Source organism: Chenopodium quinoa, unplaced genomic scaffold, assembly GCF_001683475.1.
Source record: "Chenopodium quinoa cultivar QQ74 unplaced genomic scaffold, ASM168347v1, whole genome shotgun sequence".
Taxonomy (NCBI): Eukaryota; Viridiplantae; Streptophyta; class Magnoliopsida; order Caryophyllales; family Amaranthaceae; genus Chenopodium; species Chenopodium quinoa.
Genome location: NW_018743977.1, coordinates 3929664 through 3956076, shown reverse-complemented (window position 1 = coordinate 3956076; position 26413 = coordinate 3929664). Strand labels below are relative to the sequence as shown.

General features: G+C 36.2%; 4 protein-coding genes across 8 annotated transcripts; 2 read left to right on the top strand and 2 right to left on the bottom strand.

Moving 5' to 3' along the window:
• Positions 1-4630: 4630 nt before the first annotated feature.
• On the bottom strand, positions 4631-9331 carry LOC110689827. Of its 4 annotated transcripts, none has more exons than XM_021866654.1 (11): positions 9107-9331; positions 8439-8666; positions 8264-8361; positions 7466-8152; positions 7246-7386; positions 7006-7092; positions 6225-6906; positions 5788-6147; positions 5569-5657; positions 5200-5479; positions 4631-5083 (listed from the first exon to the last, which is right to left on the bottom strand). In XM_021866654.1, the coding sequence occupies exons 3-7, from the start codon at positions 8279-8281 to the stop codon at positions 6400-6402; spliced, it is 1440 nt and encodes a 479-aa protein (XP_021722346.1). In that variant the 5' UTR covers positions 8282-8361; positions 8439-8666; positions 9107-9331; the 3' UTR covers positions 4631-5083; positions 5200-5479; positions 5569-5657; positions 5788-6147; positions 6225-6399. The 4 variants fall into 4 exon arrangements, with proteins under 4 accessions (XP_021722346.1, XP_021722348.1, XP_021722347.1 ...); XM_021866656.1 differs by having other exon boundaries at positions 4631-5479; positions 5788-5844; positions 5947-6147; XM_021866655.1 differs by having other exon boundaries at positions 4631-5479; positions 5569-5700.
• Positions 9332-9558: 227 nt separating this feature from the next.
• Positions 9559-11661, top strand: LOC110689830 (mediator of RNA polymerase II transcription subunit 28-like). Its single transcript, XM_021866659.1, has 3 exons — positions 9559-9818; positions 11224-11336; positions 11442-11661. The coding sequence occupies exons 1-3, from the start codon at positions 9617-9619 to the stop codon at positions 11574-11576; spliced, it is 450 nt and encodes a 149-aa protein (XP_021722351.1). The 5' UTR covers positions 9559-9616; the 3' UTR covers positions 11577-11661.
• A 523-nt stretch (positions 11662-12184) lies between these two features.
• LOC110689829 (U1 small nuclear ribonucleoprotein A-like) lies at positions 12185-18418 on the bottom strand. 2 transcript variants are annotated; one of them, XM_021866657.1, is made up of 5 exons: positions 18083-18418; positions 17816-17988; positions 16075-16168; positions 13609-13694; positions 12185-12725 (listed from the first exon to the last, which is right to left on the bottom strand). In XM_021866657.1, the coding sequence occupies exons 1-5, from the start codon at positions 18168-18170 to the stop codon at positions 12438-12440; spliced, it is 729 nt and encodes a 242-aa protein (XP_021722349.1). In that variant the 5' UTR covers positions 18171-18418; the 3' UTR covers positions 12185-12437. The 2 variants fall into 2 exon arrangements, with proteins under 2 accessions (XP_021722349.1, XP_021722350.1); XM_021866658.1 differs by having other exon boundaries at positions 13609-13691; positions 18083-18417.
• A 2294-nt stretch (positions 18419-20712) lies between these two features.
• On the top strand, positions 20713-23447 carry LOC110689910 (protein FAR-RED IMPAIRED RESPONSE 1-like). The gene is made up of 3 exons (XM_021866736.1): positions 20713-21550; positions 21821-22887; positions 22998-23447. The coding sequence occupies exons 1-3, from the start codon at positions 20713-20715 to the stop codon at positions 23445-23447; spliced, it is 2355 nt and encodes a 784-aa protein (XP_021722428.1).
• Positions 23448-26413: the final 2966 nt, after the last annotated feature.

Sequence of the window (26413 nt, the reverse complement as noted above, 5' to 3'; positions counted from 1 at the left end):
CCCAAATAGCCATGTTTATAATGATAATTACTTCCAAGTACTTGTGCAATACCACCTGAACTTTGGGTAGTAATAACATATTTTTTAATAGCTCTAACCTTGAATAACTTAAACTAGTGGACTACATACAATACCACTTGAACTTTGGGTAGTAATAACATATTTTTAGTAGCTCCAACTTTGAATAACTAAGACTACTGGACTACGGTGTATAGGGTTTAGGGTTTAGGGAGCTATCTTCAACAAGTCATAATTAAATTAAAATTAAATGCACTTCATGCTAGTATAATGTATCCAATTATGTTGACGACGTCCAGTATACTTGATAGTTCACCTAATTGGCATGAAATGCGTTTGTATGGATCGATTACTTTACCTTTGTTCAACTATTAGGTCATTTAACTAATAACATTATATTGTTAATTGTATCTACTTAGTGACTTGTTTTGGGAGTGATAGTAATTGACTAACGAGATCATGATTTAGATCATTTAGTTAATTAGATCATTTAGTGAATTAGATCATTTACTTAATTACATCATTTAGTGAATTATATCATTTAGTGAATTAGCACCATTTAGTTAATTAGATCATTTAGTGAATTAGATCATTGAATTTATACGATGTACTCCTATTATAGTTGTGAGTCGAGTCATGAGACAATATATATTTACTAATATTACGTATTGTAGCTACTTTAGTTTACATAATGAATTCCGATTGCAGTTATCAGTCTCAGTCAGTCATATATGATGACTAACTTTATCAAGATATAAATTCATCATTAATGCCATTTTTTCAATGATGTCTCGGGGGGGGGGGGGGACACCGTATTACGATTAAGCAATGTCCAAACGGGGTTATTTCACTATATCCGTTTAAGCCTGATGTCAACTGTCCGGTTAAAGCGGAATTTCAAACAAGAAAAACGTCGTCATTACTTTTTGGGTTATATCCTTGTCGATTCCTTTCTCGACACGTGGACCAATGTTCGTGTGTACTTGCTATATCTCTCTTGATTTACCTTGTTTGTCTTATACTCTTTCATAAATAAATTGTGCATATTTAGTAGTGCATAAATGAATTGTTCATACATAAATAGTTCAAAAGAAAATTGTGCATAAATCAATTGTGCATAATAAAGGCTGGTATAATTATCAATATACTTCATTCCTCCACTTACATAAGAAGCTGGTGACATAGATGGTTTTTTATGTCCTTTCATAATTATTTTACTAGTCATATTTTAACTATTTTCAACGTCTTAATTTAAATTTGCTCTCTTCTTAGCTTATAACATGATTACATGAACCTTCTGTCTTTTGTAATGGCGTGTTATTTCCCGCCATGGTTTTCACAGAAAATTTCATTCCTGAAATTTCAATTTTGTGAAATTCGAATTCATGGCCATATTTCCAAATTACTCTTTCCCGGGCAATGGTTTTACCTTCATTTGTATAAATACCAGCCAGCAAGACGCATTATTTTATTTGAAAGCCAGCTCGAAACATTGTTCCCCCTAAACTTAAAATTGCCCAATTATTTATTGAATTTGAAAATTGCCCATTTACCAATTGAAAATTTCCCAATTACCAATTGAATTATAGAACCCTAAAGTAAGTATGGTCAAGCGGTTTTTCAAGAATCGGACTGCTCCTGCTTACGATGACGATGTCTTATTCGTTGAAACATTCAACAATCGGAGTACTCCTGTTGTTGACGATGATGTTTTATGGGTTGAAACTTGTTGATGTGAGTGTCGTGGCCCTCCATACCTTGTAGAGATCCGAATTTCAACCACACTAACCAATTGGATTCGACCTAATTACAAGTGCACCGTCTGCCATTTTTTCAGATGGGTTGAAGAAGGAAACATTATTCTTTGTTTAGGTAGTGCTCCGGCGCCAATTTGCCGTCAACAACGTCGTCGAACTCGTGACACCGCGAATGCGCAACCTAGTATGTGGTTTGTCAAATGTGCACTACTGATTATTGCGATTTTATTAGCCGTGATAACTGTAAAAGTAGCTTGTTAATTAGTTAATTACATATTCGTCGTGATTAAAATATCTTTAATTATGTTACTTGCGTACTGAAAACTTCTATTTCTAGATGTGGAAAATGGTTAATCGCTTGGCCTTTTTTTATGGATTTGTGTTTGCTTATTGGACCAAAGGACTCGACTCTTATAATTTGGTTTACCTGGCATGTTATCTAAATTTATTTATGTATTTATTTGTAGTATTAATTTCATTTAGCATTAATGGTTTTTTATTTTTTTTAAAATTTCATTGTTTTATTTGGAGTTAAAAAGACAACTCGAATTAGTTTATTGGACCTGGACTAGGTTTGGACCTAAGTAACCTTGTTTGACCGAGTTATTTCTGTTGGACTTGGTCTTAAAATATGACTACTACTAGATCGGACATTACAAACAAAAATAGAAGAAACCAACAAACTAATATAATACTGGGCCACCAATCATTAACACAATCACAACATAATTAACCATAACCGTCATATTATATCAATTAATAATAGTAGTAATACTAAAATGAGCTAAGCCCATTCCATAAACCCTTAACTTAGACAAATTGAAAATTTTATTAGGGTAATGATCTAACATTGTTCAACAGAGGATTAATACTAAATTTTGGGGTGTGGAAGGCTCATTTTGGAAGTCAAATGGGAAAGGGAGTATTAAAATTAGCTTAATAGTTCTAGGGTGAGATGTTGTAATATAAAGTCCACGTTATTTATAGAGACATAAAGAGTGGTGAGGGGTAAATTTGCACAATTGAGTCAACTACTTGTGCAACACTTGTGGCATTAAATAAAGTAGTTGCCAAGACTCAAAGGTGGTTGGGGAAATAAGAGTTACAATATATGTAAACGAAACGCAATGTTTCGTCCGATTCAAACTTTCGTGACAAGGGAAAAACCGCATCGAATAAACTTTCGCTTTGTAAAAACTAGTTCTTGATGTTAGAGTTAACGGTTAAAAAGTTGATAGTAATGACACGCTTCAAATAAATGACATGCTTCAAATAACAGTAAATAACAGTAAACGAACAATAAATAACAGTAAAAAATTAAAAACAATTATAAATTATTATAAATTTACCACCAAAACAATTAAACAATAACAACATTTAAGATACACTAAAAAAAAACATTTGACTAGTTACGTGTCTAAAAAATAAAACACATTTGCTGATTATTTTGTTAATCCATCCTTATCCACATGTGAAACTCAGCTAGCTAGGGTTAGTTCAAGGCAGTAGCTAGGCTAACTTAAGTGAAATACGTGTATCACTAAATGGAGATATTATTTTTAAGGCATACACTAAGACAGGAAGACAGTAAAGCTCATTTTAATGTAAGCAAAGACGTCACTACTCTGGTAATAAATAGAAGTAAGTATAAGACCAAACCAAAGAACAAGTAAAATTCATTTAGGTAGAAATCTTAAACTTGCTATCAAAACCATTATTTCGACATTGTTCATATTATCCACGATCAGACCATGGATGAATTCAACCAAAGGGAGGGTAAAGCAAAGGTCGAAAATGATGAAGGGATCCGAATTTGGGAAATTGGTTCGTCATCAACGCCGCAGAGGTTAATCGAAATGGAAAGAGCTCAAGCTAACGTAGAAAGCGTTGTTTCGGAGTGGAGCACAGACCTGAAAAACAACATTGGTCGGTTCACCGTTCTCAACCACATGAAAACCATAGTTGGAGGTCATTTAATGGCAACTCTTGTTTGAGGAGGCTTTAACGTGGTCGAAGGTATAGACTTCCATATCATCTATCCCTTATTGACTCCCTTAAAAATTGGAAACACCTTTTTTCCGAAAAAGGATTTTGTTTGTGGTACTACTTGGTGTCCGTTTATAAAGTTGCCTTTAGTTTCAATTTAGACAAACTACATAGACGTCTCATAAGTTGCATGAATTATAATGGTCATGTTAATGGAAAATGAGCCGTCTAACAAATTGTGGGGGTTAATTGTTTTGGAGAGGGACATAAGTGGGTTTAAGGACGAGGTCGATGAAAACGGTAAGTAAGTCTCCAAAATGGAATGGAGTGTAACCAATTAGTGGTTAGGAACATACACGGTGGATCCATATCAACACATCTTATTAGACACGTCAAGGTACAAGAAATTCAAGAGAACCATGGCTAAGTGGAACAACCTCGACTACACCATTGAAGTTAGGGATTTCATCGCATTCGATTAGGATAATTACCCCTAAGGATACATGGAGAAGTTCTACATGTGCCTTCATGTGAATTGGTTGAGGGACGACTTGGGAAGTGAATCGGCGGCGGAAAATTACCCAAACGACGATTGGTCATCGGACGAATGGGAAGAAATTGATGGCTGATGAACGATTGATCCTTCCTTAGTAGTAGTAGATCGTATTATGTTTTATGTATTTGTAATGGACTGGATAATACAATCATTTTATGTTTTATGTTTTATAATATACTTTATTTATAAAGTATGAGTAGTTTCTACTTGGTATGTTTTATGTTTTATAATATACTTTATTTATAAAGTATTAGTAGTTTCTACTTGGTATACAGTAGTTTAAACAAAAATATCCCTACTACTGGGGCCAGTATTCAAACTACCAAATATTAAGTAGCACATATTCATCAAAAAGTAGTACATTTAGTAGATTTTAGAACTACTGAGCCACTACCTAGTACTACTGGAGCATAAGTAGCATACTACTTATCCCAAGTAGATCAACCAAAATGTTGTGTTTACTACTAGGAAATAATAGATACTATTGGGGAGCCAATAACTTAAGTATGAGTAATACTTAGAATTTTAACAGACATGAAAATGTACTAATAGCAAAGTTAATCGTTTAGGGAGCCAATATCGTAAAACAACGAAGTTAAGCACATGATTGGTGTATCTTGTTCGCTGTGCGTCTCATTGCTGTGTGTGAAATCTTTTGAGGAGAGTGGGCATTCGGGATGATGGTGTGGAAGGTCCCTTTGATCTCATTGTACTCGCACATTGCATCATCAAGGAGCAATTTCTCCTGTGTCACTTCAATTTTGTCCTTTTACGCAATAGACACATGCCGGTATGGACTTAAAAGTGATGCAAATTAACAACCCTCAACAAGAATGAGGATAAAGATTAACTCAACAAGAATGAGGATAAAGATGAACTCACAATGCTCCACTTCGTTTGCATCTGATACGCACAGGCTTTTATGCACGCAAGCATGTATACTACACATGATCGGCTAAAAATGGACGAGTGAAGCTTGTATTAATGTAACAACAAAACAAACCATCAAAGCATAATGCTAAATATTAACAGAAACATAAAATTGGCAAACTTATTGATTTGTGTTATCCAATATTTGTATAGCCTTTTGAGGCCACGCTGTGATTTGTCCAAGCTTCCATTGCGAATGCAGGGAGTTGATCAGTGCTTCCACGGCATTTGTCTGTGTTATAAATAAACTAATTCATAAATATAAATGATCGTGGACTATACAACTTAAATAGAATCCAGTCAACACAAAATTGCACATACCACACAGACGCAATCAGACTGGTGAGCGACCCATGGCTCTGAGTACATAGTGTCAATGTACCACCTTGTCTTGGCTTGCAAATCAAACACTGCACACCACCAATGATCGTTTTTTAACACAGGTACAAATATCTTCAAAATACACATGACAACATCAGTAAATGGAACCATCAAAGTTAAATTTAAATAAAGGGAAGTGGAGCTGATTTGGGGGCTTACAACTAGCAATTCTCCAAGTAGAATATTAGCTATGGCATTCCGGTACCGAAGGGCAATCTGGTAGTTGTCAACAGAACACAGAGCTCGATTGTGTCGAATAAAATAGAGAACACATTAGCCATTTAATATGTAACAAGAAGAAACAGAGAAAGGGCATACACAGCACATATCGAGAAGTCAGGTGACATGAGGACTCGACGGCTCTTGCCAATGAATTGCTCAACTTCCCAGCGTTTTGTATACAATCTTGAAGCCATACGGACGTAGATAGAACTTATGCACTCCTTCACCATCAAAAGATGGTAGCAATCCTTAAGGGTGGCATCAACACCATTGCATTGGACAAGGGCTAGACCTGGCCTGCTTAATATTGAAAGTACATAAAAACAGGGGTAGAAATTATTGGAAAAGATCGAGTAAAGCATTATGTGTTATACCTTCCACTCCGCACTGACCGAAACGAACGAACATACTCTATAAACCTTTTCTCTAAAATTGATTGTTTGGTGGTGTTCTTTAGTCCGGAAACCAAACTGATATTTGTTGGCACCAAAGGTCTCTTCTCCCTTGTTCTACGGTTCGAACCATGTGGCCGCACAATTGACCCCTCACTCAGTACATCATCTCGACCTGGAGTTTGTTCATCACCAGGCACTCCATCCGTGGGAGCTTTCTGCTTGGGACCTTTGGGACCTCTCTGCTTTGGAGAATTCTCCTTGTGTTCATCATCCCTGTCTTTAGGAGTCTTCTCCTTGGGCTCATCATCCCTGTCTTTAGGAGTCTTCTCCTTGGACTCATCATCCATGTCTTCAGGAGAATTCTTCCCAGATCTCTCTTCATCCTTGTCATTGTCAGAACTCTTCGCAGATCTCTCCTCACCCTCCTTGTGAGGAGATCAGAAATCATCAGCTCCATCCTCACCCTCCTTGTGAGGAGATATGATATCATCAACTCCATCCTCACCCTCCTTATGAGATCTGAACTCTTCATCCTTGTGAGATCTGAGATCAGGATGGTCCTCCTCCTCAATGGTATGATAGTCTTGATTGGAGATTGGACCTCATTCCTCACTGCCTCAGAGACCATACTCTGCAGTTGAGGTTTTAACAGATTCACCACCTGCAATAAAAATTACAATGACAGAAATAACATTAATAAGTCAGACAAAATAAAATAACACTTGCAATTACACCTCAATAAAATTGCATGTGAGTTTACCTCAGCAGCCACTTTCTGCACTAATGTCCTTGACGAGTCTCGAACTGCATATGGATGATCCTCCTCTCCATATGCAACTGGGGCACACTGAAACAACAATTCAATTTTTGTTTTTTTATTTTAGAGTTCTAAAAAAAAAAAAAAAAAAATATAAACAAAATAAAAATATAACAAAAATAAACATCATATAACCAAAATAAAAATACAACAAAAATAAATAACAAACTCATAAGCATAAACCATCAGCTTCCCGTAATCGTCAGACGTCCTCCTTTTGTCTTCTTTTGTTGCCCTGGTCACTTCAACCGCCGTCCACACCTTTATTCTTGGTAAAACACCCCACCTGACAGGAGGTCGGTGTAGATGGTCAAGATAGAACACCTGTAACCAAAAAATTAACATTGTAAAATTGAACATTGGGTACATCTAAGTGAAAATTAACAAATTTAACTTAACTTACCAATACAAACAACGAGCAGCCACCACAGCCTGCAGCAAACCCGTTTTCATCAAACTTATCTGCAAACACCTTCACACAGTCTATTAACCAATTATATACCATGGTGCACCAATCATACTTGGCCGAATGCCGAGCAACTGTAATAGCTGGTGTAAGCTTCTTCGCCAAGAGGCCCCATTTGGTTGTGGGACACAACAAGGCACCCAATACAACAATAAGAAATGCATTCCTGAACTGCATCTTCTCTGCATCATTAGCAAGAGGCAGTTCATTCCCATCCTTATCCAACCCCTTAGTCACAACACCTATTGCCTTTACCAAAGACAATTGATCACCGTTTTTCCCTCCAGCCCTATAATCCCTTATAATACCATCCAACTTCTTCACCATAACACGATCATCCCTATCTACTTTCAAAGGAACTACTTTTTCTTCCATTGGCAACCCCAATATACATTGAAGTTGTATTGGGGCCAACATCATTACCTGCTCATCACCAAATTCTATCGAACCGCAACTTTGAATCCTTGACATTATCCAATAACATAACTGCCTTGGCAAATAATTTAACTTCAGTTCCAGCAACCCACCAAAACCCATCAGCTTCACTTCCTCCTTCCTGCTTTTATCTAGAGATTTGATTACCCTCAAGTAAAACATATCAACCCTACATATCACATTTGGACCCTACATTCAAAATTCAGAGGAAAGGGGTTCATTATCTAATTAAGTATATTACCAAACAAACAAATAAGCAATAAGGTAAATGCTTTGCTTGCAATAAGGTAAATGCTTTACTTGCAAGATATACACCATACTTTCCTGCACCTCCTCGCCTGTATATTGACAACATCATACCTAGCCTTCACAAGCTCCCCTTTGCTAGGGTCAATCATCTTTTCACAACAAAATGAAGTAATTAGAACAATTATAAAACCAAATCAACCCAAACTACTACACTGTCTTTCTTTACCTCAGATTTATGGTGTTTCCTTCTTCTGTCATCCCTGGATTTATGGGATGAGGATTTATGGGAAGAAGAATGTGCGAAATTTTGAGAGTCGTTACCATCTTCACTATCAGATTGAAGACCATAATAGTCGTCAGCGGCCCTTTTTCTTTTCTTCACAACCCTTGAATAAGATGATTCTTCACCACAAACATGCTTTGAATTCACACGAGCATCGTGTCTTCCCATTTTCTTGTAATATTAACCAATACACAGAAAAACAGGTTATTCAAATAATAACACAAGACCACATAACTAAAATGCAAAAGCACAAGCTAAAATAAGAACACTTCAATTACTGTACTTTGTTTTGCATAAATTTGCATAAAACCAGCCACAAACTTAGTAAAATACACTACATATTGCAGTAAACCACATCAACTTTTTTTCAATTAACATGCAAGTATACACTATTCAAAATTTAGTTGCTTCACAACCTAAAAACTTCACATTTTGCCAAAATTAGTTCGTTTTAAATTCAATTGTTTATACCTAATAACTACATTACTCAGTTAAATTCTGAATTCAATTAACAAGTTCAATCAAACTACATAAACTCAAATACAAACCACGCTATATGAGTGAACAAGAAACCAAATCAAACCATTCATTCACTTTAAAACTTAGAATACCTTATTCCTTTGCAAATTCGTCTGCGACCAACACCCTTTTCCGCGAAAAACCCTAATTCAACTACTTGGAGCTTCGAAGAAGAATGCTTTACTTCCTTTTCCGCGAAAAACCCTATTTTCGACGTCGAACAACTACTGATTGAACAAAGAAGGAACAATTTGGGGAAAATGTCGATGAACCCTAATTTCACCAGGCGCGTGGTTAATTGGGAAATTGATTTGGGGAAAGGATCCTTAATTTCTGACTAGGATTTACTCGCCACATAAGCAACGGGGTGATTAGTTGGCATAACGGGTTTGACACGTTGGCAACGGCTATGCTTGTGTTTAAAATTTTCAAATATGACGAAATTACCATCTTGCCCCTGTGATGGACAACCCATTTCCATCACTGTTAGGCGCTAGGACGGGCTAGAAATAAACAAGGTTTAAACAGCCCCTGCTTCAAAAAAAAAAAAAAAAAAAAAAAAAAAAACAGCCCCAAAGAAAAACAAATCTCCTGAGAAGCAAATGGCAGACCAGCAAACAGTGGATACTCCATCGACGGGGACCCTGCAATCGCCGCCGCAACAACCACCGAAAACTCCGCCAATTCAGGCGGGGAAGGATGAAATGTTACAGTGTGTCACCGCCTTAGAAGCTGCTCTTCTTCCCTGCTTACCCGCTCGTGAACTCCAAGCTATTGATCGTTCCCCTCATCCTTCTCATCAGAGTAACTTTCTTTTCCTTCTTCTTTTTCATTATTTCTTTCTATTTTCGTTTGAATTTTGTTGTTTTTATATAATTTATGAATTACCCAGTTACCCTTTTTTGTATATAATGTCTTTTGTATGCTTGTTTCGTAAAAAATTAGTGCTTTAATTGAGTTTTTGGATTTCTAACTATTAAATAGAGAGGTAATTCTGTGGATTGGATTTTCTGGGATGATTATATTTTTAATTGTTGAGTTCATGTGTTTATCGAATTCTGTGTTAATTTTGATTGTAGTTGTTGTGGAAGTGATAATTGGTCATAGAACTTCTGCCCTTGGTTTGGTAAAGAATTGATGAACTTATAAGCCCTATTGATGTTTTCTGGGATAGGGTTTGTTTTGGCCGATTTGTAGTCGAATAGCTTTTTGTTTCATTCTTTGAAAATAGTTACTATCCTGTTGGATTTTGGCCAAACTGGAGCTATTGATGGAAAACATTTGTTGTAATCAGGTTGATTGTTACTCGAAACATATGCAACTTTGTCCTTGTAATTGAGACAAGGCTACTTCTGAGGATATCCGATAAGACAAGACATATTGGTTTCGTCTGTGATAATCAAAATTGCATAAAAATCACATCTTTAAGTAGAGAAATGGACAGATTTCTTTGTGTTTTGAAGTGTGTGTGACTACAAGGAAAAGTATAATTCTTGAAGAATATTTGGTTAATTGGTGGAGTGCTAGGCGAGGTTTTGGATATATGAGTTTGGGACATGTTCGTATTATCAGGTGTAACCTATTTAGGTCATTAAGATTCCAATGTTGGTAACTATTTTCTTTGGTAGTAGTGGACTGGTACTTACATGTGTTGTGGTCTGAAAATGCCTAGATTGTTGGCTTCTGTAGCCTAGTTGTTGACCAAAAGTCAGAATCTAATGTTAATGACTGATGTATACATCATCATAAGCCGTTATTGGCTGGAGGGTTTTGAAAATGGAACACAGCACCGACAGTTGCAGTTTCCATGCATGAACATTATTATGGTTTGGTTTTTACACTAATCTGCTTTATGCAATCTTGTAGTGCCTTATTGTTAAAATTTGCATTTTGATATGCAAGTGACCTGTTGTTTTAGCCTTAATGTATCTAGGTTGTGTTCCAAAGGAGCTGGATTAATTTTCTTTGCTCGAATGTAATCTGTAAATTGAGATTGCAGCTACTCAGTTATTACTGCTAATGTCATCACTATCTCTGGGTATGATCTTACTTTTGGGACAGCAACTGTTGTGGAATCATTGTTTCTGTATCATTGTGCTGGAATTGTTGTTCTTGATGTTTAAAGAAACTTTCCTCTGAGCTCTGTTTAAACACTATTCACATTAATTCATTTGTATGAAATTGCTGAGAATGCTATGTATTGCTTCAGTTGATGTAGAAAGACATGCAAGAGACTTCATGGAGGCTGCTAAAAGGCTTCAATTGTTTTTTATCAGTCTGCAACGTGAGGAGCAACCTACCAAGGCTGAAATGCTTCAGAAGGTATGAAGAGCCTATTTAAATGTTGCTCCATCTGTATACAAGTTGTAGACATGGTGTGATTATTAGAGCAGATTCACTGACTGGTCGCTTTTCATGTTGTATCAGGAAATTTCTGTCATGGAAGAAGAGTTGAAGGTCAAAACGGAGCTTATTAAGAAACAAGAACAGCTTATTCAAGGATGGAAGAAAGAGTTGAGAGAGCAACTTGACAAGCACAAGTCAGAGCTGGAGAAAGTTTAAATTACAGTAGTAGCTTTTCCATCCTGATGTAACATGATTAGTTATTACACTAAAAAAAAGGCTAATTGAATTTGTATCTCTTGAAGATGGTTAGTGTTAGAAAATTGCCTCTACTAGTTTCAACCTTTTGAGTGGCAGCCAGATTACATACATCTAACCCTATAGTCTGTACTCTGTAGACCTTCGGAAGGTTTTGGACAGCCAGGACAGGTTCTATTGTGGAAAATTCCCAATACGATTCAAAGCTCAAACCCTTGAGTGAGAGTGGTGGGGTGAGGTGGTTAAGAGTGTATAATGTTGAAGCCCCCATACAGCTTGATTGCTAGTCCTTGTAAGATGTTGAGGTTTCAATTTATTTTAGGCCTGTGTTAATCAAATAGTAAGGATTTGGCCTTTTCTCAAGCTCAAGCGTTTATTCTCTACATTTCATCATAGGACACCGGGAGTATACAATCCATTCGGTATATAGTGTTAGGTTTGCAAGAGAAGCTACAATCACATCTTTTGTGCCCGAATATTAAGAGGCAACATAAATAAGAGAGAGAAATATAATATGCAGAAATTAAGATCAAATGGTTAATATTTGTCAAAGCTGTAGGTTAATAAGATGCAAGGCAAAATTCATGGTGCATGCATTTTCAAAAAGTTAGGAAACACAAGAACCAGTATCACTATTTGGATTTGATTGCAGTTGCAGAAATTGATATCCAGCTAAAATTTCACATCCTGAACTATATATAATCAATGTGCCTTAAAAATACCATGGACACATGGCAGCTCAGAAACAACACTACAACTTAAAATTCCCAGACCAAAAGCCATCTAAATGTATGCAATGTTAAACACAGATGTTCTGTTCATCTATTTCTTTGCATATGTGATTAACATAGCGTTTTCAACCATTTTGAAATTCTGAAGCGCGTTCATTGCAACTGTAGATTGCATTTCATTTTCATACTCCACGAACGCAATGCCAGGCTTTGCTTCCACCATACGCACTTCCTTAAAGCCAGGATATTGTCTAAAAAGCAACGACAGCATCAATGTAGTTGCCTCGTGTGGAAGATTCTGAACGAAAAGAATGTTGTTTGGTGCAGCTGGGACCTCCGGAACGATTGGTTTGGCACCCATATACGGGATCTGTGAAAGCTGCAATACTCAACAAAATCGAATTAGATAGGGAAAAAAAAGACCTTGTTGAATTATTGCATGAATTCTTTGGTAAAGTTTAGGATACAGGAAATAAAAGCTGTCAATGTACAACATTGGTAGTTGCTAGCTTGCTAGCCCACTCATTCTTACCTTCCCTAGTTCAATTGAGGGAAACTAATTTTGCTATATTGGCACGCCTTTGTGTGAATAGTATATAGAAAATTGTGCTCTCATAATGAGTGCCAAAATCAATTTTTGGTACGCCAAAATCATTTCCCTCAATTAAGCTACAGTTGATGATTTAGTACATGTCATTTCTCACCCTTCTAAAATTTGTAAAAAAAGATTTAACTCAATCATAGCGTTCTCAGATACTGTCTCCTCCAAAATTAAGAAAAAGGCAAAAGTCCAGTTCACTCTGTGCAAATGAAAGAACACTACACAGCACATTATAGGAACAGACTAAATATACAGAAAGACATCACTTCTGAACATTATCAGCATGTGAAAACAAAAAAAGTTCCTCAATGCTTAGTGAGGCATTTCTTTCTCCCTTTTTTCTTTCTTTCTTTTCATTTCCTTCCTATTTTTAATAATCAACAATAAACTCCAGATTAATCAATGATCACAGGTTTAAACTAGAACCTCTAGTGCCTGTCTCAATGAGCAAGTTTTCTAAGGTAATTTTCCATTTTACAAAATGCTTCTACTTGCAAAGAAAAAACAACAGAACTTACTTAAATTTTCCATTTTACAAAATGCTTCTACTTACAAAGAAAAAACAACAGAACTTGCTTAAATTCCAAAGAGACAAAAGCTAATGCAAGTATAGGTATAAAATCATCAAGATGGAAAAATATATACAAATAAAATGACTTACAGGAGGAGCTACACCATATGCTCCCGGATAATTCATGCCCACAGCTGCTTGATTAGCATCCTGTTGTTCCTTCTTTTTCTTACCTGCTAAAAGAATTACAGACAAATGCTCAGTAACTAACATAAAACATCCAACATGGAGCAGCTGTTAAACACTCTCAGTAGAGAATACCAGTTTGAAATCAATTAAAAAGCATAAGTTCATTAAACACAATCTGACAAAGTTTCTCTTTCCCTTTCTGTTCCATGGGTTTTTAATTGCTCTCAAACTTTGCTATCAGTTTGGTTTTCTTCGGCATTCAAAACCATTTCAAACACATTACACAACGTCAGAATGGACTTTTCGCTGCGGCCTATTATAACTAATCAGTAATCATGTCAGACTCGCATGTCCTTCAAGTTTAACAATCAATATGAATGAGCATCTACAAAATTTGGGTTGAAGTTATTATCTACTCTTCCCGATGATATTACATTCATTTTATGCCTTGTCCTCAACTAAAAACTAATCTACAGGAGAGTAGAAGATGATAGGGATTAAGGACTAAGTTTCATCGATAAAGTTATTCCCACATTCCACAAATTTATGACCGCCACATACAAACATTTCCCAACGACAGACTTCAGTGAATTTTTTTGAAGGAGGTATCTATACCTTCTTTTATGGAAAATCACATTCAATTTCCTAAGAGAGAAGACAACTAACCTACACTCTAAAGGAAAAGGTAGGGAATTAGGAGTAAAATATGTTGGACAAGAGCAAAGATTGCCTGGGCGCAACAGGACCCTATCGCTTTAGAGTGCTTTTAAGCTTTAATATGCATTGCTCTACTTGCGTCTAACCTAAGATGACCTTAGTTACACGATTGCGATTTTCCAATTTTGCTAGCTATAGAATAGCTTAAGCCTACCTATGTTTAAGTGAGATTCATCGGATGAAAAGGTAAAGCAAGCTTGATTATTAATCACATACATGTACTGCATCTTTCAAAAGCCAGTAGGCAGTAGCAAATAGCTAAAAAAAATTAAGCGGGACGTATGCCATGACTAAGGCTGTCAGTAAGATATCAAAGGAACTGAGAAAGGGGGAGGGGGAAGATAGGACAAGACCAGTTTTATCAGTCTCCATTCTAACTGTATATCTTAATAAATATACCTTAGCAGAGCTATACAGATCATCCTAGTGTTAGAAGCAAATAAATTTGATATAAATGTGGATGGATGTGCAACACAAGCATGCACGCACACATACAATTATGAGTGATTTTGAGAAAAGGAAGGACAAAAACAATATTCAAAAGAACTAAAGATAGAAAAGGAACACCCTGGATGGTTAGTATTTGGATTATGATCCCGCTAATTTCTTCCCAAAAGAGATGTTCACAAGAACCCTCATGGTTGACTACCAACAGCAGCAAATAATATGTCATCAATCTTTGATATTCCCTGATATTACGACAATGAATTTCCCTTTTCCCATTCGGTTGGCCATTCCATGGAGGTGGGATTTTTATATTAGCCAACAACCACACAGCTCAATAAGAAGTAAATAGACCTAGACATCACCATCATAAAATTTATAAGCATGCAACAAATGTAACAAATGTATTGGCTCAGATGGGGAAGGAAAGTGGGAAAGGCTATCATTGCGCTACTCCTAAGGTGACTGTAAGGTTATCAATGTGCATACATTCATTATTCTTTGCATCTACATACCTATTTATAAAAGTAAGAGGTGGTGTCATCCTTTTTTTTATTGTAACTTCCCAAAAATCCTAGAAGAATCTTTCCAACTCCATTTGAGACTAGTAGCTTGATGTGGATGGCATGTAGCAAGGCCAGAAACTATATTTGATAATTTTGATTTAATTGAAGGGAAATACAACATAACTTTATTGATAATAATTAGTTACTATCATGGTGCACCTAGACATCAGTCACATCACAACTCACCTCCTTTTCATTCTAATTAAACTTTCTAGCAGCAGGGATAATCTTAGATTCTATAATACCACACATACATGGTGACATTGCTCCCACCCTTCAGCAACATGTACGTGATATAACTTATTCTACCACATCATACCCTTTCAAGGGATAAAGGATTAAAAACGAGGTAAGAAATTAGGAACTAACCTTGCTGGGATGAAATTATTATAAAAAAAAATTAAAAAGCAAGCCTTTTAATAAAAATCGGAATCAGTGAGAAGACTTACTTTACCCAAAAACTTGTCTGTCTCTAGAAGCCAAACTAATTTTTACAGAGGAAAAGATTTCTCAATCATTTTTTTTTTTCAAAAATTAGTAAATCTAGAGTGGGATTTCTAATCTAACCAATTCTATGAGAAGAAATCCATTGTTGGGCAAATTGCTTGTCACCTAATTTGCTTTAGAAATAACCAGCAACGGCATTTTAAAATGGAAACTTAGTGTAGCACAGAACACATAAAGAGATGAAAGTGCTTACCTCTCTCCTCATGCCTCTTTCGTTTTTCTCGGGGAACAAAAGTACCATCAGCTTTTGCAATTACATCTGACTTGGTCTTTGCATATTGTATTCTCTGCATTAACCAAAAAATATACATCACTACTATCTGACTAGAGGAGACGGTAAATGGCCACTGAAATCAACAAATACACATAGAGAGTATGCTTCATAGAAGCAACACAAAGCTGAGCTGGTGAGCACCTCTAAAACCTAAGCCAAACCCTAGCAAAAAACATGGATCACGTTGCCTTTTCTATAAACTAGTCACATGGCCTTATTTACCCATCACCAAGGGACACCAACAACACTCTCAAATCTCCACTTTCTCAGTGATTACAATAGTACTTCATTCCTAACTTAATGGGTTCAGCAGAAAACTACTTCTCATATTCGTTTTAATTTGTTCCCCTCAAATATATAAAACCTCCAGTTATTACCCTCCCCCATTTCAGTTATACACGTGTACTTGACGGCTCATCATTGTGCTCTCATTATTTAGAAACGTAACATCCTTGTTTAGTTTAGGGATACCTCAGAATATTTGAAGAGCATATTATGAAATAATTGGAAATTTTCTTTTGAATGTTTGAGGTTAAAAAGTTCTACCTGTGCATTTCTGTTTTTGTGCATGTGTGTTTGCAGTACTCAATTGACTGTACTCTAGGATTAAAAATAATTTGTTCCCAACAAATATATAGCTAAAAGTTCGTTTTGAAATTTGATCAGGGCGCAGCAATGGTAAGTACTAAATATCACGATAAGTCCGTCTGAATTGTACTGAAAAGCTGAAGTCAACAGGAATTACTAATTCAAATTGAAAACTTGAAAAGTTTCTAAAACTAACAAGTGCAGAGCCATTTAATTACAAGTATTTGACACCAGAATTTGACGCATTCTTCCCTACTTCATTTATCTTTACTAATTTCTCTTTTTGTTATGGCATAATGAATTACTCTATAATACAACCAAAAAAAAACAACAAGCTAAAGTCCCAAACTTGCAACTACTACTGTATAAATACAATCATGACCACCAAAAAAACCCTAAACCCTATTAAAAAGATCCGAATAAAATTTAAACTTAGCTGTTGCCCTACACATTACAAAGCACCTCTAACAAAAACTGAAGGTACACCAAATATTTGGTCCAAAATCAAACTTCGCATACTAAATAACGAGGAACATTGAAACAAAGACCTCACTTTCTCCAGCTAGCCTTCGTATCATGTAACATAAAATGCCAATTACACAAAAGCACCTACAGTCCAAACTGAACAAATTAGTTCTTGACATTGACACAAGGATTTTGAGATAAAGTTGAACAGAACCCTCTCTTAATTGATCAATCTTTACTAATTAGCCTCTTTAGGTTAGCTTAACAATAATGCAACCAGATATAAATGACAAACCCAAAATCCTATTTGCAACTCCTACTCTCTTCGCCCGGGTTTAATTATCACATAAATAGTTCAAATTACACTATCAAGACCACTATCACTGCAACCAATATTAATGACAAACTCAGATTAAGTCCTAAATTTGCAACTCCAACAATCCTACTCCCTCCACCTAAATTATATCATCGCATAACTAGTTCAAATTACACTATCAACACGACTATTAATTTCAAACAACGAAAGTAACATGTCGAACCCTAAAAACCAACACTAATCAAAATCATAAAATCAAAATCCAAAATTATAACAATTTCCACTACATACCATAGGTTTATCATAGAAAGGGAAACCTTGCATTTGACGAAGCGCATTAGTAGCAGAAGAAACCTCCTCAAAAACAACCCAAGCTTGACCTTTATGTTTCAACGTTTTGAATGCTAATACCTCAACTATCTTCCCAAATTGAGAGAATACTGCATTTAGCGACTTTTTCAACTCTGAAAAAAATCAAATTACAGAACAATTAAAACCATAATCAATCAAAAGAAGAAAGAAATACAAATTGAAGAGATTAGGGCAAAATTGAAGTACCATCAAGCTTAATTTTCTCGTTGAGATTGTTGATGTAGATAGTTTGATTAGGAGGAACGTCACTTCCAGGGTTAGCGACTTCCGCCATTGATGTAGTTGTTTAAGCTCGTTTTTTCTGTGTAATGGGGATGTTGTGAGATACTGCTATGGCTTCTGCGCAGAACTGAATTGAATTGAGTTGAAGTTTGAGAAGATGGAGCGAGGAATTGGGCTTTTTTTGGGTTTTGGGGAATGGAAAGGTTGGGCCGTAAATGAGTAGGTGTGTGATATTGGGCTGTGTTGGGTCTAAAAGGATTGGAAGAGTGAGTTGCAAAATCTTTAAAGTCTGCCTTTTTAAGAGTGTTTTTATGTACTTCTGTCATTCTGTGTAACTTCAATAAAAAAAAACAGTGTCAGGTCTACTCATGGTCAATTAGGTGTTCAATGTTCATATATGTAGTAGCATAAAAATTTGGGGTAATTAGGTTTCATGTGTAATCAAGTCTAACCGGATAAATGCAGTTGAGCAAAACACACCCTTAATATACGAGGTACTTTGTATATTGATTTATGATTTACTTGAAATATTAATGTGTTTTATTTTAATTTTTTGGATGAGGTTTTAAAGTATTAAACAAGTCGAAACACTATTTATTGTATATAAGAATGTTTGACAAAGTAGATTTTATATTGGCTCGCGCGCGATAGTCCAATATGGTTGCGATGATGGGGTCGTGTTATCTTGCCTAATCTAATGTGTACGTGTATTTTGGTGCAAATATTATTTTAAAATTGAAAGAGGTCCTTTGATTGTTATTTTTTGTTTGTAATATTTAATATTCTGGGTGAATATGTAATTTGATTTAAGCAATTCTAAAGTATTTGAAGTTTGAATAAATTACCTATACTCTTTGATAAGTAAAGGTAAAAGGGAGGGGCCGGGTATAGTCAACAAGCTTTGGTCAAAGAAGAGAGAAACGAATTGGGAATAAATAAATGATGGAGTATAAAGTGTAGCGTTTTTAATTTTGTTCAAAAATGGGGTGTAAATGACCTTAAACATTTCTCTTTGTATATGCTTTAATAATGATGATTTTAGTCGATCTATATATGGTAAAAAACTTTATTTTATTTTGATAAAAGTAACAATCGTAATTAAAATTCTAGCGTTTCAATTTGATAAGAGAGTGTCTTTTGTAAAATTTCTGCTACTGTTAAATGGTGTTAATTTCCCAATTTGATGGTTTTTTTTTCGTTTCTTTTATACAATCAATTTGGCGTTGCTTGTTAATGACAACATAAGCATGTGACGTGTGTACTTGTACATAAAAGGAGTTGAGGAAGTACTAAATGAGGTTTGATATGTATATGCAAGTGCATAACATGGCAAAATTGTAAATAAAGAGCCACTTTATTGTAACGGTTTGTGGAAATGGAGGGAAAAGGTGAACGAAATAGTAAAAAACTTGTAACGGTGTGGGACCCATAGCTGATTAAAAAAAAACAATTCACCCTTCCCCACCAGTTGTACTTCCTGAGAGAGAGACCCACTGTAATTTTGAAAAAAAGAAGCTTCTTCCTCCAAAAGTTAATGTCGAAAAGCTGACCAACTTTTCTTCCATTGTTGAGCTCCAAAAAACCTTAAAAATGGAGTTTAAAAAATAAAAAAAAGTTACAGTATTCTCAGTTGGAGTGTAATGGAGTATCTGGAAACAACTGAGGATATCGAGCGGTACAACAGCGGTGGTGAGTTAGGTCCGAGCATCCCAGAGGCCGTAGATGACGACTGTGGAGAAGTGGACTGCGCAGCGGCATTGGAGTTGCTTTTAAATCAGGTGACTGTTTAATTGCTTAAATTTGGATATGTAATTCTGGGTTTGTCTGAAAATTGGGGGGAAGGGGAAATTAGGGTTTGTAAATTTACAATCGTATGAAAAGTTGCATAATTGACTTCGTTGTGCTGCGCAATTGTATGAGAAATTTGCAATATATACATGTAACTTGATTGGTTGTATTGGTATGTCATGTAATTGCTCAGAATTGCATCGTCCTCCCTGTAGTAAGTGCTCTCTGTTAGATGATCATGTACTTTTTGTTTTACTTATTTCGACTAGTTGTGTGAGTATATGTTATTGTTAAGTGCTCAAAATTTTTAGACCTAATGTTTAATGCTGACCTTTGTGAGGTGAATGTATTATGTTATGGTGTACTAGGTAATTGTAGGGGAGGAGTCCTTTAAGACTCCAACGAAAGGGAAGGGCAATGTCTCCATCAGTATTCAGATTGAGGAGGCTGGTGAAGTGGAGATGGATGTTGCTTTGCCACCTCCATCCATTGGAATGGTTTTTGAGTCCATGATAGAAGTGGATAAGTATTTCAGGGAATATGGGCAGCAGAATGGGTTTGGTGTTGTGCGTGAAAGCGGTGCAAATAATGGAAAAGGGGCAAAGAGGAATTGTAGGTGGACATGTGAAAGCTATGGAAGGCCTGGTCGAAAGAGGAAAAAGAGTGAAGTGGGTTTGGTCACAGATGCTCAAATCAGTGAGGATGAAGAGTTGTGTCCTAAGTGAAAGTCAAAAAAATGTGAATGCCCTGTGTTTGTATATGCACATGTGAATAGTGTAGGTCAGTGGGAGATAACAAAGGCAAAAATGGAACATGATGGGCATAGTCCAACCCCTAGTAAAGCGAAGAGTATAAGTAAATTTCGGAAGAAGTTTTTGGTGGAAAATCCCCATATTGTGAAGCAGCTATTTCAAGAAAGAAGGGCAGGGGTGCCAGTTTCTACTATTTACAGAAGTATGGCTCGGCACAGGAATGGGTTGGAGGGGATGCAGTTTGAGCAAAAAGACTTACATGATGAAGTGTCTAAGGAAAGGAAAAGGGTATTTGAAGAAGGTGATGCAAAAGCCATGTTTTCTTACTTTAAGAGAATGGTAGATGACAATTCAAATTTCTTTCACACATATCGAGTTGATGAAGAAGGAAGGCTTAAGGATGTGTTGTGGGTAGACGCAAGGAGTAGGGTGGCTTACGAAGAGTTTGGGGATGTAGTTGTATTTGATTCCACTTATTTGACTAATGAATACAAACTTCCTTTTTGCAACTTTGTAGGAGTGAACCATCATGGGCAAACCATTCTTTTTGGATGTGCGCTTGTCACCCGTGAGAATGCTGAGACTTTTGAATGGGTGTTCTCAAATTGGCTTCGATGCATGGGCGACAAAGAACCTATTGGGATCCTTACTGACCAGGATCCGGCAATGAGGAAAGCTCTGAAGGTTTTTATGAAAGGAACAACCCATAGATGGTGCATTTGGCACATCATTAACAAGTTTGGAAAGAAGTTAGGCAAGCATGTGAAGTACCAGGAGCTGAAGGAGGCGCTGAAGCATGCTATTTATGATAGTCTTGATTGTGAGGAATATGAAGAACGTTGGCGTGACGTTATCAAGAAATTCGAAGTTGAAGATGATGAATGGTTGGCAGGTAAGTAAATGTGAATGTATTTTCAAACTAAGCTTAGTTCATCTGTTAAAATTCAGTTGAATTGGAGACATATTTTGATTCTAGTTTAGTTTTGTGTTGGTGTTTTGTATTTTGAAATGCTGTCTTCGAGCAAAATGTTTGTGTTGGTGTTTTGTAATATGAAATGCTGATTTTGTCGTTTTTATATTTTTAATTGTTGGAGTCATCAATTTTGCAGCAAGTATGTCTGGTTTTAATGTAATTTTAGTAATTATAATTGCTGTTTGTCAGGCTTGTATGAAGAACAAGCAATGTGGGTTCCAGCGTTTGTCAAGCATTTGTTTTGGACTGGGATGAGGACCACGCAGAGAGTGGAAAGCATTCACAACTTCTTTGATGGATATCTAAGTAGACACACCCTGCTGCATGAATTTGTTGAGCGTTACGTTGAGGCTCTTGAGGTTAGAGCTACAGCTGAAAAGAAAGCTGATGATAACAATGCGAGATATGTGAGGAAGGCTTACAGTGACTTCCCAGCTGAGCTTATATTCCAGAAGATCTATACCGATGCAAAATTTAAAGAAGTCCAGCGTGAATGTAGCCGGTCCCTTTATGTTAGTCCAATTGAAAAAGGACTTGTTTCTGAGAGTATCATTGAGCATGTTGTTGAGGATAGAGTTTGGTACAAGCCGAAAAACTGTACGAAGGAGAAACCTTCAAAGCGGAGATACAAAATAACCTTCGATTGTGTTTCTAAAGAAGCTAGTTGCGACTGCAAGCACTTTGAATGCCACGGTATTATTTGTCGTCACATCATCAAGGTTTACGAGCTGAATGATCACTATGAGATACCTGACAAATTCATTCTTAGGCGTTGGAGGAAAGATGTGATTAGGAAGCACACAAGGGTTAAGGTTGCTTACCATGACCCAAACAAGACTGACGAGGTTTGTAGGTATGATAAAATGATGGTCAAGTTTGGTTCACTTAGCACGAAGGCCTGTGTTTATAAAACCACAACTGATCTAGTGATCCAAAGCCTGCAATTATTAGAAATTCAAGTGGATGAAAAGCTATCGATGATCAATGGTAGTAACGCACAAGGAGAAGGACGAGGGGATAAGGGAACTCCTGTTACCCCTTCCACACAGAGACAAGATAGCTGCTCTGAGGTACCAAAGGATCCCCCAATGCCGAAGAGGCCTGCTCACAGAACAACTGCTGTGAGATTCCCTTCTTGTGTTGAGAAGTCTACAAAAGGGGGTAAGACAAACAACAAGAGAAATAAAAAAAAATCCTCACAGGTTGAAAATGATTCACAGTGTACACCTTCATATGCTACACCTTCATATTCTCAGGTTATCTTCCGTTTAGTATTTTAAGTTTTTTTAATGGTTGTTTGATAGTTTGCAATGGGTTTGTGTTTTATGGTGTGTTTTGTTGGTGTGTCTTGTTTTGTCTATTGTAGATGGGTCCACCACACGGTTTTGTGTTTCCTTACAGTCCCCACTCTATAGGAGGCATCCAGATGGTGGATGCTGATGGATCAATAGGGTATTTCACTGGTGTGTCAGGTGCGAATACCCCCCATACTCCATCAGCCAACATGTCGGGGACTGATGGACAATATGTTTACCATCATCACTACAGACCAGTCATTCCATGTACAGAGGCGGTGGCGACCCCTAGTACCCCTAATTCTGCAACACCACCTGCTTCCGGAAATTACAGACCCATTGCTCCTAAGCCTGTGTTCCTACCCTTTGGTCCTTACCACCATCAGCAGTATGTTCAGGCTTACCACCATCAATATCTACATCCAAACCAACATCCTCATGAACTCCGTATTCGTCCTAATGGCACTAACCAACACGCTAATGGTACAGCTAATACCCAAGTGACGATGTCTGCAAAGTAGTGAAATCGTAATGATGAAATGCAATACATGAAGAAAATGGTGTAATTATTTTGCTCATGTGTAATAGAACTTTTATGTTAGCACCTGGGGTATTTTTTTGGAGGATGACATTATGTATTTGTGATCTGTAGTACATTGATCCCCTTTTTTGCGAGGGTGTGTCTGTGCACATTTAGTTGTTTTTTTGATGTAAAAGATCAAACCCTCTAACTATATGAATAAAATCGGTGCCTCGAAATGGATAAAATTGGGTGTAAGAATTGTCTAACATTTATTTCTTTTTTTATCTAAAAGATCAAAGCCTTTTTTTTGCGAGGGTGTGTGTGTGCACATTATGTTGATCGTGTATATTTACATTCGAGAAAAAGATTACAGTTGGAATGAATAAAATCGGTTGTACTGAAAATGCAAAGGGTTCAACCGGAACAGATAAGGGTACCACTTAGCATGGAATAAACTTTTGTTATACTAAACCACCAAAGAGTACAACTGAAAAGGAGAAGGGTATCACTAGCATGGAAACGAAATAAACTATTGTTATAGTAAACTATCATGGAAAAATATTTGTCATACCTGTCCTGCTTTACATGCAGAGGGTACAACTGAAAAGGAAATTGGTACCACCTGAATATACAGACGGTAAAGGGTTCAAATGAGATTGAGAAGGGTATTATTTAATTAAGTTTACTATTAATGTAAATAACCTTTGTAAGTTATACTACCATGATGAAGGGTTCAACTGAGATTGAGAAGGGTACCATTTGATTGTGTTACTAATTATACTCACCTTATATAGTGGATGTTAATAAATAACCTTTTGGCTTCCTTTGGATTAGTACTTGTACACTTAGTTATGGGGACTAACTGATTAGTACCAAAGAAATGATTTTAACAATTTTACACCTGAGAAATTGATTCTCAAATATAGTGTTTGTTTGTATTTGCACTTGTTGTTTGTATTTGCACTTGTTGTTTATACTAACATATATTGTATTTGTTCATTATTACATAATTGTATTTCCGTTACAACCTAACTGATTTACAAACTAATTTAAATCTAACATTTAGGACATATTATGTAGTTATTGTGAAGGTATTGTACCCATTCAAACCTATTTCGCGTTTTTTTTTGTCTTGTTATATACTTATATGAGAAATTCATCCATATGTTACTGGGCCTATTTTAACATTACTGTAATTTACGGTTATACCACTACAGTTACAAAGCTTTCACTAGGTAAATGTTTATCTGTATATAACAAAAGTATCGTTAACTGCATGTAGGGTACTATTACTCTGTTTAGGGTTATGGGTTAGGGTCTAGGGTTTAGGGTTGGTTAGGGTTTAGGGTTTTATTTTCATAAGTTACACAAGTACGCTGGGGAGAGGAAAAGAACCACTGGAATACCAAAAAATCCAACTTGTATTGATTTTAACTATGAACTGGAATAGTCATGTAGTCCATTAAAACTTTGTAGGGTACTACTAGAACTATATTCATGCTTCTCCATCTCTAGCTGTGTTGTGTTGCTGTGTTGTAGTAAATTATTGGCATTACTTGAGATGATTTTACCCCAATTTGAAAGTCCCTAAAAATACAAAATATTCAGATACCAAATTATGTTCGCGTTCCATTTGATGATGAAAACTATCATGTTTATTGGAGAACTGACTTCAAATTTTGTTGTGAAATGATAAGTCTTACATTGCGCCTGAATGACTATTGCATTAATTGTATTCGTGGTGAAGCTTGATCTTGGATGTTTTTAGCATTGATTTGTCATATTGTTTTCATTTAATCGTTTTAATTAGTTCTTTAGTTATTGATTCTCATTCATTTTATTTTGTTACTTGGTTGAGCCATATGTTCTTGGGACTATTTAATTGGTTGAACCATATGTTCTTGGGATCCGACCCTTGCTTGTCCGTCTACATAGTAGTGGTATAGTTAGGTTTATCTTTGTTAGGTAGTGATTTTGTTATGCACATATACCGAAAATAGTTTGTCATTTTTTGTTAATCGTAATACCATCATTAGCAGAGAACTCCAATTGTAGCTTGATTTTCTATTAACCGTCTTTATCGAAGATCCATTTTCTATTAACCGCATTTCTTCATAAGATATACCATTGCTAAATGCCTTAACACCATATCAATACATCTTCCCATGCATGAAGGTTGGTGTTACACCCAATTTCTTATAGTGCATACATTGTCCATTGTCGTATGATCATTTGTCGTACTTATTAACTACAGTTGTCACAATATTAGTACCACTGCAAGTAAATATAAACCGTTGTAGAGCATACTTTGTCCATTGTCCTAAGATCATTTGTCTTACTTATTAACTGCAGTTGTCACAATATTAGATATTAGTACCACTGAAAGTAAATATAAACCGCTGTAGAGCATACTTTGTCCATTGTCCTAAGATCATTTGTCTTACTTATTAACTACAGTTGTCACAATATTAGTACCACTGCTAGTAAATATAAACCGTTGTAATCTGTTTATGTACAGTTAGGGGTTGTACCAATGTTACTTATTCAGAGTAATTATAGTACCATTGGTTGTAGTTAAAGTACTACTGGAGGTATACAACTGCAATTAATTTCGATTTATAAAGGCGGGAGTTTTGGTAATACTTTCCCGCCCACAGATTTTTGTGCTCTCTTCAAATATAGGGGAGAGGGATTTCAAAGAAAGTTGCATAAAACTTTTTGGAATGTAAGTGGTTGTCATTAAGTCAAGAGAGGTGGATAGTTGATCACGAAGAAAGGCAGAAGGCATACATATTCCGTCTGTGTAGTACTCATGGGTAGCAAAGTATGGAGTGGAGTTGAAATCAAGTTCAGGGGTGGTAGTGGTGGCGAATGGCCGGAAGTACATGACAGGTGTGGTGGGGTGTGGTAATACCGGCCTTCCCCAAGCCCTTCTTGATAAGTTTTGTGAGCTTGACATGGTGA